This window comes from Pleurodeles waltl, chromosome 1_1 (assembly GCF_031143425.1).
Source record: "Pleurodeles waltl isolate 20211129_DDA chromosome 1_1, aPleWal1.hap1.20221129, whole genome shotgun sequence".
NCBI classification, from domain to species: Eukaryota; Metazoa; Chordata; class Amphibia; order Caudata; family Salamandridae; genus Pleurodeles; species Pleurodeles waltl.
The window spans coordinates 367,189,122-367,207,979 of NC_090436.1; the positions used below are offsets into that span (position 1 = coordinate 367,189,122).

The following is an 18,858-nucleotide window of genomic DNA, read 5'->3' on the forward strand; positions in this document are numbered from 1 at the left end:
AAGATGGCAAAACCCAGGGACATTCTGGAGGAGCTCTGGGTACCACCCCTGGGGTGGTGATGGACAGGGGAGTAGTCACTCCCCTTTCCTCTGTCCAGTTTCACGACTGGGGGTCCCTGAACCGGTGTAGACTGGATTATGCAAGGAGGGCACCATCTGTGCTCTTCAAAGCATTTCCAGAGGTTCTGGGAGGATCCCATGCTTATAACACCTATTTCCAAAGGGAGAGGGTGTAACAAGCCTCTCCTAAAGGAAAGGCTTTGTTTTACCATAGTGGATGGGATTGTGCAACCAATACTGGAATCTGTATTGGGGTACAATGCCCATATTTTTTAGACACCTTACGTGGCCATATTCGGAGTTAACATTGTGAAGCTGTACGTAGGTATTGACCTATATGCAGTGCACACTTAAAATGGAGTCCCCGCACTCACGAAGTCTGGGAAAATGGGCCTGGACGACGTGGGGGCACCTCTGCTAGTGCAGGGGTTCTCTCACATATAGGTACTTGGCACCCAGCCTTCAGGGTCCGAAGGCCTGACATATAGGTGACTTATAAGTGACCTGGTGCAGTGAAAATGGCTGTGAAAAAGTGCATGCACTATTTCACACAGCCTGCATTGGCTGTCCTGTAGAAGTGGCAAAAGTAATGCTGCAGCCCATAGGGATCCCCTGGAACCCCAATTCCCTACGTACCTAGCTACCATATACTAAGGACTTATAAGGTGGGTCCAGTATGCCAATTTGGAGTGAACTACTGGGTTACCAGTATGTAAGGACACATTTGGAATCAGAGCATAAGCACTGGGATCCTGGTTAGCAGGATCCCAGTGACACAGTCAAGCATACTGACAAAAACAGTGAAACATAGTGACAAGTAGGCCACAAACCATAAGCACTGGGGTCCTGACTAGCAGTATCCCAGTGACCCAGTCAAACACACTGACAAGCAGGCCAAAAATAGGGGTAACCATGCTAGAAAGAGGCTACTTTCTCACACTCGCTATGTCTAATAATCGACAAAGACATAGTAGGGGCATATCTGCTCTTGCAGGTACCCCCTCACACGTAATATAATGCAGCCTGCCTAATGGCTGTAGGATCTGCTTTAGGGGTGACTTAAATATATTGCACACAGTGTTAGGAAATAGGGCACACAGGCTGGGTCATATTTTGTTTTCACTTTTAGCTGCACCAAAACAAGCAGCCTGCAATGGCAGTCTACATGTGCTATGTGAGTGGTCCCTGAGGGTGGCAAAAGACATTCTGCAGCCCTTGGGGACCCGCTTTGATACCCACGTGCTAGTTACCAGGGGTACCATTTACTAGGGACTTGCAGGGGGACCAAAGTATTGTTATTTGGGGAACAATTGTATAGTTTTAGGGGAAAAGATCTGGAACTGGGGGACCCGGGTAGCCGAATGCCAGAGCACTTTCAGTCAAAATTGCATCATTTACCACCCTAAGGATGGGGGTGACCATGTCAAAAAGGGACTCTTTCCTTCACCAGAGGCCTGTGTTAACAATCTGTTACATGCAAGGGAACCAAGTTTGAGAAATATTAGCACAATTCCCTCTTTTCGAACTAGTTCTTGCCGCTTTTTTCTGATGATCACCCAAAGTCTCTCAGGTACCTGCACTGTAACACCGTTCAGATACTTGCAGTGTTAAACAAGGCCTAAAAAACAATGACTTTTTTTTTTTTAAAAGGTTTGTTGTGGGTAACCAAAAACCTTTATGTACTACTGTAATCTGTGGAAATCCATCTTGGAAAATACTTGTCTACACTTTAACACAGTGTAACAATCCGTCCATAAAGGCATGTTTGCTTCAACATATGGTTTTATAATCAATAATTCAGGCCTACTGTCTGTCACAACTTTTCATAGTAAACAGATCAGACATTTCATCTTACATGACTTTTCCCAGTGACCCAATCAGACATACAGCCCTGATCATTGCCTTGTCACAATAGCCAACTCCGCTGTCCAGTATTGAGCATAATCTGTACAATACAAGCATTATTTTTCAGTGAAAGCACCTAACTTCTGCCAATGAAATCTACGAAGGAGGAAGTTCAACTTGTGGATGGAGCCAAACCCCTCTCTGTGCTGCTTAAAGTTATTTTTCTGCTCATTACAAAAGGTCTGGCGAAAGCTGTGCTGTTAATCTAGAGCTTAAAAGAGAACTGGTTACGGTTTGCATTCGCTCCGGAAAGGCTTTGTGTTGTGTATCACTTACTTCATTGTGCATGGTACCATTGAGCATAGGTCTGAGTTAACCACTTTCGGAGCAATTTTGGGCCCCATCATCTTCTGGTATGCCACTCACAAAGTCAAAAAATGACACTATATTGGAAGAGAAACTAAGTGAAACACATGTCCTGCTTATAGGAAAACAAAGTTGCTGTGCATCACTCAGATGAAACTAAGTGGCAACACTCACTGGAAAAGCTGTGGGCTACTTCCTAAAGTTAAAAACCCACCTAGAGGTACAGAGCTCTTGGTTCCTATTTCAGAGTCTCCACTGGTCCTGAAATAAGGAGACTTACCCGTGAAGAAAGCTTATTATAGGTTAACACATTTTCCATTGATCTGACTTCACACAATTCTGTGAATACAGGGTTTAATATAAATTGTGTTGCTCTGTGAATTATTTTGAAAATCTGTTTGTAGAGCACTAGTAATTGTAGTTTTGTCCTTTCTTTATAGGTTGAAGGTCCCAAAGAAGAGCGCAGTACTGAAAACGTCAATGAACTGGAAAGTAAAAATGAAGCTGAAAGCAAAGATGTTAGAAATAACGATACATCATTGGATAATGAATTCGTGATAAGCAGGGAAAGAATATTGCAAAATAATGAATGCTTGCAAAAAGTGAATGAAGTATTGCACAGTACCAGTGAAGACTTAGTAACCAGTGAAGACTTAGTAACCAGTGAGGACGCCTTCCAGACCAGTGAGGACGCCTTCCAGACCAGTGAGGACACCTTCCAGACCAGTGAGGACGCCTTCCAGACCAGTGAGGGCACTTTCCAGACCAGTGGGGACACCTTCCAGACCAGTGAGGGTGCTTTCCAGACCAGTGGAGTGGCCTTCCAGACCAGTGGAGAGGCCTTCCAGACCAGTGGAGAGACCTTCCAGACCAGTGGAGAGGCCTACCAGACCAGTGGAGAGGCCTACCAGACCAGTGAGGAGGACTTCCAGACCAGTGGGGAGGACTTCCAGACCAGTGGGGAGGACTTCCTCCGGACCAGTGGGGGGGAGGACTTCCTCCGGACCAGTGGGGGGGAGGACTTCCTCCGGACCAGTGGGGGGGAGGACTTCCTCCGGACCAGTGGGGGGGAGGACTTCCTCCGGACCAGTGGGGGGGAGGACGCCCTCCGGACCAGTGGGGAGGACGCCCTCCGGACCAGTGGGGAGGACGCCCTCCGGATCAGTGGGGAGGACGCCCTCCGGATCAGTGGGGAGGACGCCTTCCGGATCAGTGGGGAGGACGCCTTCCGGATCAGTGGGGAGGACGCCTTCCGGATCAGTGGGGAGGACGCCTGCCAGGACAGTGAGGAGGAGGCTTTCCAGGGCAGCGGGGAGGAGGCTTTCCAGGGCAGCGGGGAGGAGGCTTTCCAGGGCAGCGGGGAGGAGGCTTTCCAGGGCAGCGGGGAGGAGGCTTTCCAGGGCAGCGGGGAGGAGGCTTTCCAGGGCAGCGGGGAGGAGGCTTTCCAGGGCAGCGGGGAGGAGGCTTTCCAGGGCAGCGGGGAGGAGGCTTTCCAGGGCAGCGGGGAGGAGGCTTTCCAGGGCAGCGGGGAGGAGGCCTTCCAGGGCAGCGGGGAGGAGGCCTTCCAGGGCAGCGGGGAGGCGGCCTTCCAGGACAGCGGGGAGGAGGCCTTCCAGGACAGCGGGGAGGCGGCCTTCCAGGACAGCGGGGAGGCGGCCTTCCAGGACAGCGGGGAGGCGGCCTTCCAGGACTCCCACGACGGCGGGGAGGCGGCCTTCCAGGACTCCCACGACGGCGGGGAGGGGGCCTTCCAGGACTCCCACGACGGCGGGGAGGGGGCCTTCCAGGACTCCCACGACGGCGGGGAGGGGGCCTTCCAGGACTCCCACGACGGCGGGGAGGGGGCCTTCCAGGACGGCTGGGAGGGGGCCTTCCAGGACGGCGAGGATGCCTTCCAGTGTGAAGATAGTGCCCTGCCAAACAGTGGCAACACCCTGCTGCATGATTACCTTCCCCTGCCAGACAACTTCCCTATACATCAAGACCTCCCCCTACATGAAACTGGTGATGGCAGTGTGCAATGTGATGATGACAGCAGCCTGCAAGACAATAGCTGCAGCATTCTGCAAGATAATGAAGAATGGGCCATACAAAATCAGGATGGAGCTCTGCAATGTAGTGATCAAGTGGACATAAACAAGAGGGTTCTTGAAACTACCGAACTCCAAAATGGTGATCATGGAGAACATCAACAGAACGGAAACTATCAACCATGTAACACTCATTCAGTAGAATACATTTAGCGTAAGGAATTATCCTTCAGCCCAGTTCAGAGCAACATCGATTATTTTAGAGACTTTGAAAGATCAAAAGGCTCAAAGCATTGAGTGGACAGACCAAAGCTCCTATCTTCGTATGCTTTGTTGTAAAAAAAAAAAAAAAAAAAAGGTTTGCTAGGGGACACGAGAAAATGAGGCATATGGACCAGTGGTATACAAAGGAAATGTCTGCTGTTATCGAAACTGTTAGTTATTTAAGCATCCTGATATTTTCATGATGGCTAATTCTTCCCGTAAAGTTACATATTAATGTTAAGCTATTAACCTGTGATCAGAAAACCTTTCCTATCACCAAGAGCGGGAGAGACGCTTTAAGGTTATTAAACTTTTTAAAACTGTTTTTGGTTTAATGAAGTTCTTGTAATATTGTGGATTTAAATAACATTTTTATTGCTATTGCAGTTTAACTACATTAAAGTTCCTTAACAATATTGCTTATTTTTCATTTGCTTTCACTGTTGTATCCATAAATTGTAGGAGGATGAACTCAATAGGAACTAAACTAATGCATGCTTCTGGTTCATTCTAACAGAAAGAATCGTTGTATAGCAGTCTGTCTTAGGATCATCACATTTGTGTGAAATGTTTCAACAAATGGCTTTTTTCTAAGTATAGTGTTGCAGTTTGTCTTGTCTGCTTCAAGTGAGGTTATTGGGAGATTAATTTTTCTCTGTCATATAGAATTAGGATGCACAGGATTACTCTTAAATGCATTTAAAATATGGTATTCGCTTATTGATTAACACTGTCAGTAGATGACAGTCAGTACTGCTTTACACACTTAGGACCTTTTCTCAAATTCACATGCAGGTATTGAAAGCCATTCGAAACAGTTGTGTGTCTTATCTCCACATTTAGCTTTACTAGATATGTTGAATATAAGCAGAAAGAATAACCATGTGAAGAATGTTCAGCGATGTTTAAATACAAGCACGTATTGGATTAATGGTTGCTGAAGCCATTCCTCTACTTGGACGAGGCTCCTCTTTCTGAACTAAAAGGGATGTGTTGCCTTTTGTGCAAGTAAATTTTCCCAGTCAATTTCATAATATGAATAGTATGCAAATTATGTTTTTGAACATGAGTGTATTCTCAAGTACTAAATATGGACGTGCCCACATCTCTTGGGGATACTGTGCAATAATCAGTATTCACACAAGTATTGCTAGTTGTTAGGAATATATCAAAATTAATTAGTTCTTCAAAAATGCCATCCAGCAATTATTTTCTTTTTTTTGTTAAAGGCATGAAGAATTGGAGAAAAGTAAGGTGAGCGCAGTAATATTTGAGGCGTTGGTCCCAGTTAATGTTTGTGACAGAACAGCATTTTTTGGGAAACATATAAGTGAAATTAAATTTGGAAGCATTTTGTTTTGGTTTTGGGATGGGATAGAGGCATAAGAATTAAACACAGGAATGTATACCTTACCACTGTTGCTTAAAACAATGAAAATATTTTTACCATGTAAAGTATTTAAAGTCTTGATGTTTCAACCTACTTGTAGTGGGCAACTCATATTGTTCAAAAACATTGTTTGAATGCACGCCTTCAGCCATACTGTGACAGATTTGGCTTTAAACATCTGCAGTGATCTTATTACATGTAGTAGACTGGAGTGCAAACATTGTATATCTTGTTACCTTTGGTACCATTTCACTAATAAAACCTAAGTATTTTAAAGGAGTGTTTTGTTTCCTAGGTTTTTAGTATTGTCTTCAGTTTATTTTGGTTTCTTTTAAATCTCTTGATAAGCTCAAAGGCCATCTCAAAGCTGTGGGAGTGTTGGAGCTGAAGTGTGAGAGAGAGCCCTGAGAACAGAGTGATCTTCCCAAAACAATTTTACCAAACTGACTGACTGATCAAGAAGTGCATTCTGTGTAGCTTACTTTTAGTTTTTGGTTTAGAGGGAGATTTAAGAAGTAAAGAGTGAGAGATGGAACCGAAGTATGCTTGGGGTGACTGCCTGTGATAGAAATTGGGACCTAACAAAGTGTATCATCACAAGGATACCTTGATTTCTTAGAAAGAGAACACGTGTAGAACTTCCATCTCATTGATTGATCCATTCACGTGAGGGCTGAGGGGGTGAATAAATAATTGGCCTAACTTTGAGAACTTCAGGAACGTTTGGTAGTTCTGGTGGAACCATGGTCCTAGAATAGATAAATGGATACTCAATTGAACATATAATTGTTATGAATGGGGTCTCTATTTGGCAGTTGGTTTGCACCCTTTCCAAGTAGGGACTCACTTTAGTCAGGGTAAGGGAGATATCCACTCAGATAACCCCTGCTCACGCTCCTGGTAGCTTGGCATGAGCAGTCAGGCTTATCTCAGAAGCAATGTGTAAAGCATTTGCACATAACACACAGTAACAAGTGAAAACACTACAAAAGGACACTACACCAGTTTTAGAAAAATAGCCAATATTTATCTGTGTTAAACAAGACCAAAACAAGAAAAATCCAACATACAATAATAAAGATATTAATTTAGCAAGAATTAACTTAAAAATACAGTTCCTTGAAGTCGATAGCTCCACCTGGGGCTATCTTGGCGTCTTGATCAACAAAAACCATCAGTTTGGGCCAGCCGGGGTGTTGCGGGCCAGCTACAGTGTTGGGAAGACCCACTAACAGTACCTTGGAATTGCAGGGCGTAGTGATCCTCGCAATGAGATCCATAGAGCGGCGTCGTAGTGTCTGTTCCGGAGTCGGTGCAGAAGTCGTCGGACCCTCGGGGCTGCGGTGCACAGCGGGACAGTGCAACGTTCGGTGCCCACAGGTCAGAGTGCAGGCAGCGGCTCGGTGATGGTTATCCAGTGGTGTCGATGAGACCGGGGCTGCGGGGCGGTGCGACTTGCGCTGTCACCAGATCACAATGCAGGCAGCTTCATCATCGTTGCTGAAGCGCAGTTGTCGGTAGGCTCAAGTCTGCGGTGCTGCGCGGGATGGGCTGCGTGCGGCGTCCATGGGTCGCCGTGCAGACAGGGACATCGGTTGATGACACTGGAGTCGATGGTGCTGGCGTTGGTGGACCGGGGCTGTGGTGCAGAGTGGGGCGGTGCTTCGTGTTCCTCACGAGTGGTGTCCACAGGCCATGGTGCAGGCAGCAGCACTGGTGTCAGCAAGAGTGGCGCCGGGGATGCCCAGGCTGTGGTGTGAGCAAAGCAACGCTGGAGTGTGAGGTCCACAGGTCACGTGCGAGCAGCGGCTCGGTGGCAGCGTCAGATGACTGCGTTGTTGAGACCAGGGTCCTGGTGCAAAGCAGGGCAGATGGGCTCCGTGTTGCATCGGCATGTCACTGTGCAGGCCAGTGGTGTTATTGACAGTGTCCCAGTGGTTTTTCTTTTTTTAACAGCACAAAACACACACTTCCCAGTGCTTTAGAAGGATGAAACTGAAGTCTTTGATATCCCTGAAACTTCCAACAGGAGGCAAGCTCTACTCCAAGCCCTTGGAGAACTTTCTCAAGCAGGATGCACAGCAAAGTTCACCCTTTGCTCTCTTTTAAGGCAGAAATAGCAACTGCAGGCCAACCCAGCAAAGGAACACAGGAAAGGGGCAGAACTCCTCCTTCAGCTCTTCTCCTTGGCAGAGGTTCCTCTTGATTCTAAAAGAATGGGGTTTGGGGTCCACTACTTATACCCAATTCTGCCTTTGAAGTAGGCATACTTCAAAGGAAAGTCTCGGTTTACAAGATCCTGCCTTGCCTAGGCCTGGCCCCAAACACACTCCAGGGAGTCGGAGGCACAGCACAGCCCTTTCAGGTGTAAGTGACCACTCCTCCCTCCACTCTAACCCAGATGGCTCATGGAGATATGCAGGCTACACCCCACCTCCCCTTGTGTCACTGTCTAGAGGGAATTCACATCAGTCTGACCCAGACATGGAATACACAAGCAGGCAGAGCCACAGAATGGTTTAAGCAAGAAAATGCCATGTTTCTAAAAGTGGCATTTTCAAACTAAGAATCTAAAAATCAACTTCACTAAATTGTGAGTTTAGAAACCCCACACTCCAGATTTCTATCTTCTCTCAAAGAGAAACTGCACCGTAAGAATATTTAAAGCCCCTCCACCTCCCCCCATGTTAACGTATGAGAGAGATAGGCCTTGCAACTGTGAAAATCAAATTTGGTAGTATTTCACTGTTGTGGCATGTAAAACACACTAGTATATTGTAAGGCAATGCCTCCTTGGTATGGTTACCCCCTGACTTTTTGCCTTTGCTGATGCTAAGTTATGATTTTAAAGTGTACTGGGACCCTGCTAACCAGGCCCCAGCACCAGTGTTCTTTCCCTAAACTGTACTTTTTTCTCCACAATTGGCACAACCCTGGCACTTGTAACTGGTACCAAGGGCCCTGATGCCAGGAAAGGTCTCTAAGGGCTGCAGCATGTCTTATGCCACCCTAGGGACCCTTCACTCAGCACATGCACACTGCTTCACAGCTTGTGGGTGCTGGTGGGGAGAAAATGATTAAGTCAACATGGCACTCCCCTCAGAGTGCCATGCCAACCTCATACTGCCGGTGGCATAGGTAAGTCACCCCTCTAGCAGGCCTTACAGCCTTAAGGCAGGGTGCACTATACCACAGGTGAGGGCATAGGTGCATGAGCACTATGCCCCTACAGTGCCTAAGCAAAACCTTAGACATTGTAAGTCCAGGGCAGCCATAAGAGTATATGGTCTGGAAGTCTGTCAAACACGAACTCCACAGACGATAATGGTTACCCTGAAAACTGGGAAGTTTGGTATCAAACTTTTCAGCACAATAAATGCACACTGATGCCAGTGTTCAATGTATTGTAACATACACTCAGAGGGCCTCTTAGTGATGCCCCCTGAAAACATACCCGACTTCCAGTGTGGGCTGACTAGTTTCTGCCAGCCTGCCACTCACCAGACATGTTGCTGGCCACATGGGGAGAGTGTCTTTATCACTCTGTGGCCAGGAACAAAGCCTGTACTGGGTGGAGGTGCTTCTCACCTCCCCCTGCAGGAACTGTAACACCTGGCGGTGAGCCTCAAAGGCTCACCCACTTTGTTACAGCGCCACAGGGCATCCCAGCTAGTGGAGATGCCCGCCCCTCCGGCCCCTGCCCCCACTTTTGGCAGCAAGGCTGGAGGAGATCATTAGGAAAATAAGGAGGAGTCACCCACCAGTCAGGACAGCCCCTAAGGTGTCCTGAGCTGAGGTCACTCTTACTTTTAGAAATCCTCCATCTTGTGGATGGAGGATTCCCCCAATAGGATTAGGGATGTGCTCCTCTCCCCACAGGGAGGAGGCACAGAGAGGGTGTAGCCACCCTCAAGGACAGTAGACATTGGCTACTGTCCTCCCAGACCTAAACACCCCCCTAAATTCAGTATTTAGGGGCACCCCAGAACCTAGGAGAGAGTCCTGCAACCTTAACCAGAAGAAGGACTGCTGTCCTGAAGCCCTGCAGTGAAGACGGAGACGACAGCTGCTTTGGCCCCAGCCCTACCGGCCTGTCTCCCAACTTCGAAGAAAACTGCAACAGCAACGCATCCAACAGGGACCAGCGACCTCTGAAGCCTCAGAGGACTGCCCTGCAACCAAGGACCAAGAAACTCCCGTGAACAGCAGCCCTGTTCAACAACCTGCAACTTTCTTGCAACAAAGAAACAACTTTAAGGACTTCACGTTTCCCGCCGGAAGCGTGAGACTTCCCACTCTGCACCCGACACCCCCGCCCGGCTCCACCTGCGGAAAACCAACACTATAGGGAGGACTCCCCGGCGACTGCGAGCCCGTGAGTAGCCAGAGCCGACCCCCCTGAGCCTCCACAGCGACGCCTGCAGAGGAAATCCAGAAGCTCCCCCTGACCGCGACTGCCTGTAACAAGGGATCCGACGCCTGGAACCAACACTGCACCCGCAGCCCCCAGGACCTGAAGGAACCGAACTCCAGTGCAGGAGCGACCCCCAGGTGACCCTCTGCCTAGCCCAGGTGGTGGCTACCCCGCAGAGCCCCCCAACCCCCGTGCCAGCCTTCATGTACCAAATCTTTTTGTAATACAGCTTTTTGTTGCTTCTGCAAACGTTTTTGAGGGACATGCCAAATCAAAAGCTGGCATAGCTAGATGGATCATTAAATGTATCAAAACATGTTATCTTAAAACCAAGAGGTTTCTCCTCCAATCCCCTTCGGAAGCATTCTAGTAGAAAGGTGGGAAGTGATGGCATTTCAAGGGATATATTCCCTTGATATTTGCAAAGCAGCTAAATGATGAACTTCACACACTTTTATCATGCATTACTGTGTGGACATCTTCACCAATCAACAGGCTAGCAATTGGCCAAACTTGGCCAAACTGTGTTAAGAGCGCGTCTTCAGACATCATTATCATCCTTGGAATAGCTACCCCTTTAGTGGAGTACTTCTTTACAGTCAACGCAGAGCATGTGTTTCTACAGCCACCCATGCTACTCACGGAATGTTACTTGCCTTGTAAGCATCTGCTCGTAGCTTGTAGTGCTGTAGATTCACGTGCTCCCACCCTCCTCCCTGGAGTCAGTGACTTGTAAGGACATCTCTGTAATATTAATTATTTACTTTACATCGCTTGCTTCATACATTTTCTCTATTAGCCACTCCTACATTCACTCACCCACCATGAGGAAAACAATCTGACGATACCCATGTCCATTCCCTAGTAAGGAAGGAGTTTTGTAGGTGACAGTGTGACTCAGAGACTTAAAACAAGAACATCTTCTGAGCAAAGACTATGCAGAGCATGGGAATCTACACTACTAAACTCTGCTAACAAAGGGTTACAGGTAAAGTAATGTAAAGAAATGGCTCCCTGTTGCAGTTACCCCCCACTTTTTGCCTGATACTGATGCTGACTTGACTGAGAAGTGTGCTGGGACCCTGCTAACCAGGCCCCAGCACCAGTGTTCCTTCACCTAAAATGTACCATTGTATCCACAATTGGCACACCCTGGCATTCAGATAAGTCCCTTGTAACTGGTACTTCTAGTACCAAGGGCCCTGATGCCAAGAAAGGTCTCTAAGGGCTGCAGCATGTCTTATGCCACCCTAGAGACCCCTCACTCAGCACAGACACACTGCTTACAAGCCTGTGTGTGCTAGTGAGAACAAAATGAGTAAGTCGACATGGCACTCCCCTCAGGGTGCCATGCCAGCCTCTCACTGCCTATGCAGTATAGGTAAGACACCCCTCTAGCAGGCCTTACAGCCCTAAGGCAGGGTGCACTATACCATAGGTGAGGGTACCAGTGCATGAGCACTGTGCCCCTACAGTGTCTAAACAAAACCTTAGACATTGTAAGTGCAGGGTAGCCATAAGAGTATATGGTCTGGGAGTCTGTTTTACACGAACTCCACAGCACCATAATGGCTACACTGAAAACTGGGAAGTTTGGTATCAAACTTCTCAGCACAATAAATGCACACTGATGCCAGTGTACATTTTATTGTAAAATACACCACAGAGGGCACCTTAGAGGTGCCCCCTGAAACTTAACCAACTATCTGTGTAGGCTGACTGGTTCCAGCAGCCTGCCACACTAGAGACATGTTGCTGGCCCCATGGGGAGAGTGCCTTTGTCACTCTGAGGCCAGTAACAAAGCCTGCACTGGGTGGAGATGCTAACACCTCCCCCAGGCAGGAGCTGTGACACCTGGCGGTGAGCCTCAAAGGCTCACCCCTTTGTCACAGCCCAGCAGGGCACTCCAGCTTAGTGGAGTTGCCCGCCCCCTCCGGCCACGGCCCCCACTTTTGGCGGCAAGGCTGGAGGGAACAAAGAAAGCAACAAGGAGGAGTCACTGGCCAGTCAGGACAGCCCCTAAGGTGTCCTGAGCTGAAGTGACTCTAACTTTTAGAAATCCTCCATCTTGCAGATGGAGGATTCCCCCAATAGGGTTAGGATTGTGACCCCCTCCCCTTGGGAGGAGGCACAAAGAGGGTGTACCCACCCTCAGGGCTAGTAGCCATTGGCTACTAACCCCCCAGACCTAAACACGCCCTTAAATTTAGTATTTAAGGGCTACCCTGAACCCTAGAAAATTAGATTTCCTGAACCTACAAAGAAGAAGGACTGCCTAGCTGAAAAACCCTGCAGAGGAAGAACAGAAGACACCAACTGCCTTGGCTCCAGAAACTCACCGGCCTGTCTCCTGCCTTCCAAAGAATCCTGCTCCAGCGACGCCTTCCAAGGGACCAGCGACCTCTGAATCCTCTGAGGACTGCCCTGCTTCGAAAAAGACAAGAAACTCCCGAGGACAGCGGACCTGCTCCAAAAAGACTGCAACTTTGTTTCAAGAAGCAGCTTTAAAGAACCCTGCAACTCCCCGCAAGAAGCGTGAGACTTGCAACACTGCACCCGGCGACCCCGACTCGGCTGGTGGAGAACCAACACCTCAGGGAGGACCCCCGGACTACTCTACGACTGTGAGTACCAAAACCTGTCCCCCCTGAGCCCCCACAGCGCCGCCTGCAGAGGGAATCCCGAGGCTTCCCCTGACCGCGACTCTCTGAAACCTAAGTCCCGACGCCTGGAAAAGACCCTGCACCCGCAGCCCCCAGGACCTGAAGGACCGGACTTTCACTGGAGAAGTGACCCCCAGGAGTCCCTCTCCCTTGCCCAAGTGGAGGTTTCCCCGAGGAAGCCCCCCCCTTGCCTGCCTGCAGCGCTGAAGAGATCCCTTGATCTCTCATTGACTAACATTGCAAACCCGACGCTTGTTTCTACACTGCACCCGGCCGCCCCGCGCTGCTGAGGGTGAAATTTCTGTGTGGGCTTGTGTCCCCCCCGGTGCCCTACAAAACCCCCCTGGTCTGCCCTCCGAAGACGCGGGTACTTACCTGCAAGCAGACCGGAACCGGGGCACCCCCTTCTCTCCATTCTAGCCTATGCGTTTTGGGCACCACTTTGAACTCTGCACCTGACCGGCCCTGAGCTGCTGGTGTGGTGACTTTGGGGTTGCTCTGAACCCCCAACGGTGGGCTACCTTGGACCAAGAACTGAACCCTGTAAGTGTCTTACTTACCTGGTAAAACTAACAAAAACTTACCCCCCCCAGGAACTGTGAAAATTGCACTAAGTGTCCACTTTTAAAACAGCTATTTGTGAATAACTTGAAAAGTATACATGCAATTTTGATGATTTGAAGTTCCTAAAGTACTTACCTGCAATACCTTTCGAATGAGATATTACATGTAGAATTTGAACCTGTGGTTCTTAAAATAAACTAAGAAAAGATATTTTTCTATATAAAAACCTATTGGCTGGATTTGTCTCTGAGTGTGTGTACCTCATTTATTGTCTATGTGTATGTACAACAAATGCTTAACACTACTCCTTGGATAAGCCTACTGCTCGACCACACTACCACAAAATAGAGCATTAGTATTATCCATTTTTACCACTATTTTACCTCTAAGGGGAACCCTTGGACTCTGTGCATGCTATTCCTTACTTTGAAATAGCACATACAGAGCCAACTTCCTACAAGTAACATATTCCTACCTCTGCCCACACATCCTTTCAGACAAGTCCTCTTAATACTATGAATGATTTGTCTGCAGTGCTGTCTTTTTATTTTTGTTCAAAACATTTTCAGGTTGCAAACAGAAGAAAATGAGACCTACTACAATATTTTTGACATGCATTAAAAGCACCATATTTGCTTACCTGCATTAAAAGCACCATATCTACTCCTCACTCTTATGTCATGTCTCTATCAAACTATCCTCCATTCTCACTCTGACTCATCCCAAATCCCTTCGACCACTTTCATCTCCTAAATATCTCTGCCTAAGCTCTTCCCTCCACCTCCACATCTAACTCACCAAACCTCACTCTACCTCTGTGACCTCCCACACAACCCTACTAAATTCTCCTGCATTCATCTCACCCTGCTACTATGCTCTCCCTAACCCTTCCACATCCTCTTCCCCCTCCACCCCCCTTTATTCATCCCAAGCCTTTGGATTGAGTAAATGAAGGATATACTCCCAATTAACACTTCTGGATTTCTTTCCTCCTCCACCCCTCCATTACTCCAGTCAATCTAACTAACAAACTCTCATATCCGCGGCTCAAATTAAATCATAATAATACTAAAACTGTACTCATTATTAAATGATACTAATCCATCACTAATTCTTGTTGGGTTCCGGAGTAGCGTGCTACTCATCGAAAAGCGCTTCGACGCCTCGTCATGGGTAGTAAGCGCTATATAAATACGATTACAATACAATACAATAGTTGAAAAGACCCCCGGGTCTCCCCATTGCTTTCAATACAAAACCCGACGCCTGTTTGCACTCTGGACCCGGCTGCCCCTGTGCCGCTGAGGGTGTACTTTCTGTGCCTGCTTGTGTCCCCCCTGGTGCTCTACAAAACCCCCCTGGTCTGCCCCCTCAAGGACGCGGGTACTTAGCTGCTGGAAGACTGGAACCAGGGCACCCCTATTCTCCATTGAAACCTATGTGTTTTGGGCACATCTTTGACCTCTGCACCTGACCGGCCCTGAGCTGCTAGTGTGGTAACTTTGGGGTTGCCTTGAACCCCCAACAGTGGGCTTCCTTGGATCCAACTTTGAACCCTGTAAGTGTTTTACTTACCTGTGAACTTAGCCTCTACTTACCTCCCCCAGGAACCGTTGATTTTTGCACTGTGTCCTCTTTTAAAATAGCTTATTGCCATTTTAACTAAAACTGTTTGTCACTGCTCTAATTCTAAGTTACTAACTTGCGTGACATTGGTGCAAAAATAAAATCCCTGGTGCCTAGTGGTTTCTGCCCCCTTGGGGCAGATTGACCTAAAATCGGCAGAAATGGTCTAAATACAATCTCCCCACCAGGGGAGCGACCCTTGCCTAGTGGGTCACTCCCCATCTCTAAAAAAAAAAAAAAAAAAAACATTAAAAAAATTGCCCTGGCGCCTAGAGGGTTCTGCCCCCCCCCTGGGGGCAGATCGGCCTGATAACAATAGGCCGATCTGCCCTCGGGGGGCAGAAATGGCCTAAAATATATGTACCCCCCCTGCCCCGGAGCGACCCTTGCCTATGGGGTTGCTCACCCTGCGTGACATTGGCGCAAAAAAAAAATCCTGTGCCTAGTGGTTTCTGCCCCCCTTGGGGGCAGATTGGTATAGCAAAAATCGGCCGATCTGTCCCCAAAGGGGGCAGAAATGGCCTAAATAAAATTTTCCCTTCCAGAGGAGCGACCCTTGTCCAAGGGGTCGCTCCCCATCTGTAAAACAACAAAATAAAAAAATCCCCGTGCCTAGTGGTTTCTGCCCCCCTTGGGGGCAGATCGGCCTAATCAAAATAGGCTGATCTGCCCCCCGGGGGGCAGAAATGGCCTAAAATAAATTTGCCCCCCAGGGTAGCGACCCTTGCCGAAGGGGTCGCTTCCCTTGCGTGAAATTCACGTAAAAAAAAAAACCTCCCTGATGTCTAGTGGTTTCTGTCCCTCTTGGGGGCTGATTGACCTCATAAAAATAGGCCAATCTGCCCCCAAGGGGGGGCAGAAATGGCCTAAATATAATTTGCCCCCTAGGGGAGCGACCCTTGCCTAAGGGGTCGCTCCCCACCTCCAAAAAACCAGAACAAAACAAAAATAAAAAAATTAAAATCCCTGGTGCCTAATAATAGGCCGATCTGCCCCCAGGGGTGGCAGAAAAGGCCTTCCAAAAAAATGCCCCCCCCCTGGGAGCGACCCTTGCCCAAGGGGTCGCTCCCTTATGCCAATTTCAAAACAAAAAAAGAAAATCCCTGGTGTCTAGTGGGCGTTTCAAAAGCCAGATTGCTTTGCAATCTGGCTTTTGAAACGCTCAGAGACTTCAAAGGGATGGAAATTCCTTTCCTTCCCTTTGAAGCCTCTCTGGGCCTCCCCCACGTGATCAAAAGAGAAATGCTTTGCATTTCTCTTTCGATCGCGCTGGTAGCAGAGCTTCCAGTGCAATGGGAGGAGGCCCTCTGTGATTGTCAGCGCATGATGTGCGCTGACGTCACGGGGGGTCGGGGTGGACGGGGAAGGGCTTCCCCTTCCATCCCTGCCTTGGGGGGTGGGTGGGTGGGGAGCACATGGGGGGAGCGCTAGCGCTCCCCCCAGTTCACGGGTTCCCGGGTGCCTTGGACAAGATCACCTCGTCCAAGGCACCCTAGGGGTTAAAATGTACCATAGTTCTACAACTGACACATCCCTGGCAAACAGTTAAGTCCCTTGTAAAAGGTACCAGTGGTACCAAGGGCCCTTTGACCAAGGAAGGTCCCTAAGGGCTGCAGCATGTGTTGTGCCACCCTAAGGGACCCCTCACCTAACACATGCACACTGCCATTGCAGATTGTGTGTGTTGGTGGGGAGAAAAAGGCAAAGTCGACATGGCATCCCCCTCAGGATGCCATGCAAACAAAATGATGCCTGTGGCATAGCTAAGTCACCCCTCTAGCAGGCCTTACAGCCCTAAGGCAGGGTGCACTACACCACAGGTGAGGGCATAGCCGCATGAGCAATATGCCCCTACAGTGTCTAAGTCTATTCTTAGACATTGTAAGTACAGTGTGGCCATATTAAGTATATGGTCTGGGAGTTTGTCAAAACGAACTCCACAGCTCCTTAATGGCTACACTGAATACTGGGTAGTTTGGTATCAAACTTCTCAGAATAATAAACCCACACTGATTCCAGTGTTGGATTTATTACAAAATGCACACAGAGGGCATCTTAGAAGATGCCCCTGTACTTTACCCAATCCCTCAGTGCAGGACTGTCTAGTCTGTGCAAGCCTGCCACTGAGACAAGTTTCTGTCCCCCTGGGTTGAGAGCCTTTGTGCTCTCTGAGGCCAGAAAGAAAGCCTACACTGGGTGGAGGTGCTTCTCACCTCCCACTGCAGGAACTGTAACACCTGGCGGTGAGCCTCAAAGGCTCATGCCTTTTGTTACAGCACCCCAGGGCATCCCAGCTAGTGGAGATGCCCTCCCCTCCAGCCACTGCCCCCACATTTGGCGGCAAGGCTGGAGGAGATAATGAAAAAAACGAGGAGTCTCACACCAGTCAGGACTGCCTCTAGGGTGCCCTGAGCTGAGGTGACCTCTGCCTTTAGATCCTCCATCTTGGTTTTGGAGGATTCCCCCAATAGGATCAGGGATGTCCCCCCCTCCCCTCAGGGAGGAGGCACAAAGAGGGTGTAGCCACCCTCCAGGACAGTAGCCATTAGCTACTGCCCTCCTGACCTAAACACACCCCTAAATTCAGTATTTAGGGGCGACCCAGAACCCAGGAAATCAGATTCCTGCAACAAGAAGGAGGACTGCTGACCTGAAAGTCCTGCAGAGACGACTGAGACGACAACTGCATTGGCCCCAGCCCTACCAGCCTGTCTCCTGACTCAAAGAAAACTGCACAGCGACGCATCCGACAGGGACCAGCGACCTCTGAAGCCTCAGAGGACTACCCTGAAACCCATAGGACCAAGAAACTCCCGAGAACAGCAGCACTGTTCACCCACAGCAACATCTTTGCAACAAAGAAGCAACTTTTAAAGAACTCAGTCTTCCCGCCGGAAGTGTGAGACTTCAGCCTCTGCACCCGACGCTCCCGTCTCGAGCTCCCATGCCTGCACCGCTAGGGTGGCCCCTGGGTCCCTCGATTGATTTCTATTACAAACCCGACACCTGCTTTGCACACTGCACCCGGCCGCCCGTGTGCCGCTGAGGGTGTGTTTTGTGTGCCTACTTGTGTCCCCACCAGTGCTCTGCAAAACTCTCCTGGTCTGCCTTCCGAAGACGCTGGTACTCACCTGTTGGCAGACTGGAACCGGAGCACCCCTGTTCTTCATAGGCGCCTATGTGTTTTGGGCCCTCCTTTTTGACCTCTGCACCTGACCGGCCCTGTGTTGCTAGTCAGTAACTTTGGGGTTGACTTGAACCCCCAACTGTGGGCTACCTATACCCAGGAACTTGAACTTGTGTCTTACTTACCTGACAAACTAACCATTACTTACCTCTCCCAGGAACTGTTGATATTTGCACTGTGTCCACTTTTCAAATGGCTTATTGCCATTTTAACTAAAACTGTTTGTTACTGCTCTAATTCAAAGTTCCTAACTCACCTATTCACCTATGTGGAGTACCTTGCATTTTATGTATTTACTTCAAATCTTGAACTTGTGGTTCTAAAAATAAATTAAGAAAATATATTTTACTATATAAAAACTATTGGCCTGGATTTAAGTCTTTGAGTGTGTGTTCCTCATTTATTGCCTTGTGTGTACCGCAAATGCTTAACACTACCCTCTAAGCTT

At 48.6% G+C, this 18,858-nt stretch overlaps 1 protein-coding gene across 3 annotated transcripts in view; it reads left to right on the plus strand.

The window, feature by feature from the left end:
* SREK1 (splicing regulatory glutamic acid and lysine rich protein 1) overlaps positions 1 to 6,235 on the plus strand; it is a 423,414-nt gene extending 417,179 nt beyond the window's left edge. For all 3 annotated transcript variants that reach the window (XM_069222929.1, XM_069222949.1, XM_069222938.1), the window contains one exon: positions 2,712 to 6,235. In XM_069222929.1, the coding sequence (XP_069079030.1) occupies positions 2,712 to 4,514 (1,803 nt within the window). In that variant the 3' untranslated portion in view covers positions 4,515 to 6,235. The remainder of the gene's footprint in view (positions 1 to 2,711) is intronic.
* Positions 6,236 to 18,858: the final 12,623 nt, after the last annotated feature.